We start from the raw sequence: 6,000 nt of genomic DNA, 5'->3' as shown, positions 1-6,000 counted from the left end.
CTCTCTCTCTCTCTCTCTCTCTCTCTCTCTCTCTCTCAGACAGAAGGGTCACTCTCTTGTCTTTAACGACCAAGAAACTCGCCTCTTAGTTCATTCGTTCTCTACATCTAACGTGCCAGTATTTCCAGCCAGTTAGAAAGCAACATGCACACGTCACGTTGTTCAAGCCTTGTTTTGATTGGCTGCTGAGCGATTGCATCAAGGGGCGTATAGAAGGTACTTACCAACTCAGTTCACCAAGGAAGGTGTGACATCATGACTCAAGAAATGGCTTCCAAGAAAGGAAGACACACGAACGATTTATTTAGTGGATTTTATTAAGAAATGAAATAAACATACAATTGGTGGCCTATGTCGACCCAACACCCTATCAAAAGGTTATTATTTAGTATGGTTTTATAGTCAGGAACTCATCATTATAAGCTTCCATGCACTTAACGTCATGAAAGCCTTTATACCAGGACTAGAAATCATGTATTACATTTCGTCAAAAAGAAAGACATGCACTAGATTATAAATAAAAATCGAGAATCATTGATTTCTTTAGTGACGTTACTTGTTGTCTTTTTTTTATGTGAATGAAAAGGAAGTTATACAATACAAACATGATACCAATCTAATTTATTTGTAAAACTCGGGTGTCCAGAACCCTGTACAGAGTGAGGGCCGTTTTGACTTCTGGAGTGATATTGTCTAGGGAGTAAAATAGTGGGTCATGTCAGCCGACCAGACTTACAACACAATATTACGGCAGCAGATTGATAGATGGGGCTGCGTTCGACCAGTTCCTCGTCAGTTCTGAACTCTTTGGGGAGTTCCTACTCGTTGCCTTCGACCTTAGGTTGGAGGAAAGAGAGAGAGAGAAAAAAAAGAAAAAAATTGTCTCAGAAACTATGTTCTTCAGCAGGTTTCAGATCTCGAACTCGTCCTCGTCCCCCTGTTCAGTGACCACCAAGCCAGTATCTTGTCCTGGATTATCCTATTGGTGACAGGGGCGTTGATCAGCGTTTGAGGGAGGTACACCGACGACCCCCTCCCTCTCCCTCTCTCTCTCCCTTCCTGTCTCTCTCTCTCTCTCTCTCTCTCTCTCTCTCTCTCTCTCCCTCCCTCCCTATCTCTCTGCTTCATTCAATATTCGCGCGTCAGAATCGACCGAAAACCGTTCGAACACAGCCGGAGACCTTGGTAGAGATACCAGATACACACAAGTTTCTCTTGTCGTAGGGAACCAAAACACGACATACACGACAAACTCAACTGATCTCCCTCTCTCGGAACGTCGTGGCTTCCAGTCCACGCTTGTGGTTAAGCCAGTTTCACAGAGGAGTTTGTTTATTGTTTTAAACCAATGTTTATCGCATCCTAAAACCTCAAATATTTCTTTGGTATATATATATATGTATATATATATATGTATATATATATACAAAAATTCTTACCTATTGAAAATTCATACAAAATAGATGATTCTGTACATTGATTAGCTGATATATAAAGGATGAGCTTCCTGCTGAAGACGTTCCTCCTCCTGGTAAGCAAATATCACACGTTTCCAGTTTTACATCCAGTAAAGGTCACCTCAGGGTCGCTCATCACAAGACTTTTATCCCTTTTTGTTTTGTTTTTTTGCTTCACTTTGGAGAGAGTTCTATCTTTGGCGTCATGACTGTACAAGTTGTTTTTTTTTGGCTTTTTAATATCATTAATTGTTTTATCCTATTTTAAAACATCACAAACCCTGTACATTGTTAGAGATCGTTTTTTTTTTTTTTCTTGTGGCTTAAAAGCTGAACTCCACCAGCCGTGTTTTCGACGGCATTTGAACATCTGTCAGTAAGTTAGCTGTAGGAGATGTAGCCGTTACACACACACATACACTCACATATACACTTCCTCACGTAACCATACCAGCAGCTTTTGAAGCCCGCAGGCGTCACATACCGTCACAGGCTCAAAATGTCTTACGGGAGCCGCCGAAAAGCCTCTCTTGTTTTGGGGCCTTTCTCTTGATTCACGCCCTAGGAAACTTTGATTTCTCAACGTAAGGAGAGTGTGACGGTGTCACTGGTGTGGGACCTCCCTGCTGGGATCTCCAGGTCACACCTGCTGGGATCTCCAAGGTCATACCTGCTCGGATCTCCAGGTCACACCTGCGTTCCTTGAGGTTGCTGCTGGTCTGGGTAAGAATCATCGGGGGAGTAGAGGACCCGCGTTCCGGGCGACTCCGGGTGTTCGCACCAAGTGCTCATGTTGACCGTCTCCTCGTCTTGATCTCCCCAGCCCTCTGGCGGCGGGGGTTCTGGGTCGAGGGGCCGGTAGTTCTCTGGGAGCGAGTTGTCGTACAACCTGCCGGCGCTCTGCTCGGCGTAGCAGCACTGACTACCGCCGCCGCAGGAGGAGAGGAGGTTGTCGAAACTGCAGCCGTCTTCGCCAAGGTGGCTCCCTGGTTCCCCAGGGAATTCCGGCGGGATGGGCGGTGGACAGAACTCGCACGATCCGTCATTGAGAACGTTCAACTTCTCGGACGAGAGGCCGTAGGCTTGAGGGTAGCGACCGTCGGGAGGGTGGTGGAACTGGGGGTCGTGACTGTGGTGGAGCCGGTATTCCTCTGGGTACTTCTGGTCGTGCATGAGGTCTGCACGACCGGCCATACTGTGCCGGTTGCGTCTGACGGTGGCGTAGAGAGGGATCTCTTCCGTCGGTAGCGGGTTGTAGCTGGAGGATAGTCCAGCCCCAGCGGCGCCTCCGCCGTCCTGCCAGTTGCCATTGGCGTTGCGGGGAAGACCGTAGTCTACCGGGAAACCGTCGCGGTCGTAGAAGCGGGATCCCTGGTTCATCTCCTCTGGCGGGGGTATCTCTGTCAGGGGGTAAGGGTTGGTGACCTCGACCTCCCGTCGTCGAGGGACCGTCGCATACGGGTTACTCCGATTTGCTCGACCCTCCGGATCACTCTGAGACTGAAGGTGGTCGTACGTTGGGTCGTAACCTTCCTCGTACTCCTCTATGATGTCGTCAAGCTTCCTGGTCGTTCTCGTGCCGCAGGCGTCCACTTCCTCTACCCCGAGGATACTGACTCGCTTCTTGCCCGGTTTACCACGATCGTCAGCGCCATCAGCTATAAGGTCAGGGTTGGAGTGCTGAGCTCCCGATGGCTCAGTGCGGTAAGGAGACGTGTCAATCACAGATATTGGCGGAGGCTCTGTGGAAATGCCATTGACCTTCGGCGCTGGAGTCCCCATCTGTATATACTTAGGCATGTTGTTGGTCGCAGGTGCGGGTACCTCCTTGGGCCTCCCGTTCCCCGATGAGCTCGGGGACGCCATGACCTTCTCTTGGGACACCGTCCTTCGGCGGCAACAGCGGAAGATGAGGACACACAGGAGGATAATGACGAGAACAACCAGGGACACGAGGGCAACCCCGATGTACACAATGTGATCCATAACAAAGTTTTCTGGCTCCGGCTTCACGACTGGTTGGCTGATCCGAAGTGTGAAGTTGGAGACGACCAAGCCAGCCTGGTTCTCCGCCAGACACTGGAACACCCCAGCGTGCGCGTCCGTCACCCACTCGATCCGCAGGTGGCTGACCTTCTCTTCGTTCGGCCCAGTCTCCTCGAAGATATAAAACGAGGAACCTTCGTCGTAGGCGAAAGAACTGTTCTCCAGTGACTGTTCGTTAAATTTCCAGTATATGCGAGCGCTGGGTTCCGCTGTCACGTGACACTCGAAGGAAACGTTCTTACCTTCCATGACGTCGAGGTAGAGGGAGGTTGGTCTCACCTCCGGGGGACAAGCAAAGTCGTCCGGATGAACGCCCTTGATGACCTGTCGTTCCAGACGAGGAGGTGTGGAACACTTGGGCTCGATGGAAGATGGGACGTTATACTTAACCAACCACGTCCGCAGCTCCATCAGATGGCAGTCACAGTTCCACGGGTTGTTGTGTAGATCGATGCCATGTAGAGACTTGGGCAGCATCATCTTATGCGGTACGGATTTCAGCTGGTTCGAGTCCAGCTTCAACCACTCCAGCTGATCCAGGCCCTGGAAAGCCCTGGATTCCAGCGTCTGTATGGTGCACGAAGTCATCTCCAGGGTGGTCAAGTACTTGAGGCTCCTGAAGGCGCCGTTTTTGATCTTGGTGATGGGGTTGTTGGACAGCTGGAGACGCATGAGCCCGGGAAGATGTTCGAGCGCCGCCGCCGGCACTAGCGTCAGCTCATTGTTGCTCAGGTCCAGTTCGACGAGGTTCGTCAGGCCTCGGAACGCCGCGTCGTCCAGCTGCACCAGCTTGCACCGGGAGACGTAGATCCGCTGCAGGTTGGTCAGCCCCATCACCTGCGGGAGAAAAGGCGGCAGGTCAGTCCCGAAGACAAAAAGCAAGACAGAAGAACGACAAAGGGTGTTGTCCTTGGGTTCCTCAAGACACATTCGGCTTCCGACTCGATGCTAAAACAGTTTGGGACGATGAGATGAGCATCGTTACCATCAAACAGGGAAAAGAAAACTCCATCATACATAACAGATAAAGACTTAATGACCCTGAATTAAACCTAATTATATTTACCAGCTGTAAAATGAATTTTCTCTCTTTATCGATCTAGAATCATTACCCCCTCTTCATCTTAATGGGTTGGATTTGGTATACGTAGCCTTCGCAACTTACATCCCCAGTGACTCGTCACATGAAACCAGTGTCTGTATTCATATGACATCTTTACACAAAATGGTTCTGTCGCATCCCATCCACCAATCATTCCTTCATTAGAATTTCCCAGCCCATTGGAAAATCCCCTTTTAGCTAGTCTACCACAAGGTCTGCGTAGACAATGCTATCCTAAAATTTTAGACGTTCACAAAGAGAATTGAGAGTATTACAGAAACAATATATGTCATGAGTTATACAGAATAGAAAAATCATTCGTTATATGACATGAAAAGGAAAAACAAAAAAACTCGATATGCTCAAACAAACAGGGTAAACATTTAAAAATTCCCGGTAACATTATATGTACAGTTACCCCCCCAAAAAAAACATTTACAATTGAAACTGAATCTATTACTGGGTAATTTCAAGGCAGAAAGATTTCCAATTATCAATATTTTTTTTCTTTAATGGGGGACTTGCATTGATTGGCGATGCATGAATGTGTTTCTATTTCCAAGCGCGTGTCTAGGGGGGATGGGGCCTTCGAGTGTAAGAATATCTCATAAAAAGAAAAATGAGACGTCTGGTATGAGAACTATCCGGTGTGCCTTGTTGAATATTTACCTTGTCAAGTGATGGTACGAGTAGGAAGAATTTGCCTCCTGCAGTAGAGTTAATAAATGAAAGAAATTGCCCCTTTTCCTCGTTCCAAGCGCGTCCAGGGAACTCAGATGGGGGAAAAATTCAATTGTGTTGCTTGACAACCAGTAAATTGAGCATTATTTTGGAACTTGATGATCCTTGATAGCTGAAGCACTACTGCTCAGCGAATTGAGATGGAATGGGCCCTCATACCCCTGCCTGGAATTTCAATTCTCCATCGCGTAAGGTTTACGGCCTTAACTGGTTTTAAAGTTTTATTGCCGCGCAGTTGATTAACTGACGGGTACACAGATTAGATGGTCCAATATTACTGTTCGAGTCATTACAAAGATATCAGTTTGTTAATCGCGATATACTCTTATTTGAACACTGTTCTTCCGGGAAGTTGATCACATAAACCGTCGGGTTCTTACGGGAAGTTGATCACATAAACCGTCGGGTTCTTACGGGAAGTTGATCACATTAACCGTCGGGTTCTTACGGGAAGTTGATCACATAAACCGTCGGGTTCTTACTAGTAAATGATCACACAAATCGTCCATAGCCCATAAGAAATCTCAAACCATAAACCGCCGGTATGGGAGCGTAGGACAAAAGAACGATAGAACCGGCATGGCTTGATACTATGTGATGTTTATTATGACCATTAACATTCCATGAAGGAGGAATGGTCAGAGCTCACGTACG

The 6,000-nt window shown here is 47.7% G+C and overlaps 1 protein-coding gene across 1 annotated transcript in view; it reads right to left on the bottom strand.

The window, feature by feature from the left end:
• Positions 1-296: 296 nt before the first annotated feature.
• The window catches only part of LOC139747739 (uncharacterized), a 147,959-nt gene continuing 142,255 nt past the window's right edge, over positions 297-6,000 (bottom strand). Inside the window, exon 4 of the mRNA XM_071660337.1 lies at positions 297-4,340. Coding sequence (XP_071516438.1) covers positions 2,145-4,340 — 2,196 coding nt within the window. The 3' untranslated portion in view covers positions 297-2,144. The remainder of the gene's footprint in view (positions 4,341-6,000) is intronic.

The sequence above is a fragment of the Panulirus ornatus genome, chromosome 5 (genome assembly GCF_036320965.1).
Source record: "Panulirus ornatus isolate Po-2019 chromosome 5, ASM3632096v1, whole genome shotgun sequence".
NCBI classification, from domain to species: Eukaryota; Metazoa; Arthropoda; class Malacostraca; order Decapoda; family Palinuridae; genus Panulirus; species Panulirus ornatus.
The sequence above is the reverse complement of the archived record's forward strand: the minus strand, read 5'-3'. Positions and strand labels throughout refer to the sequence as shown.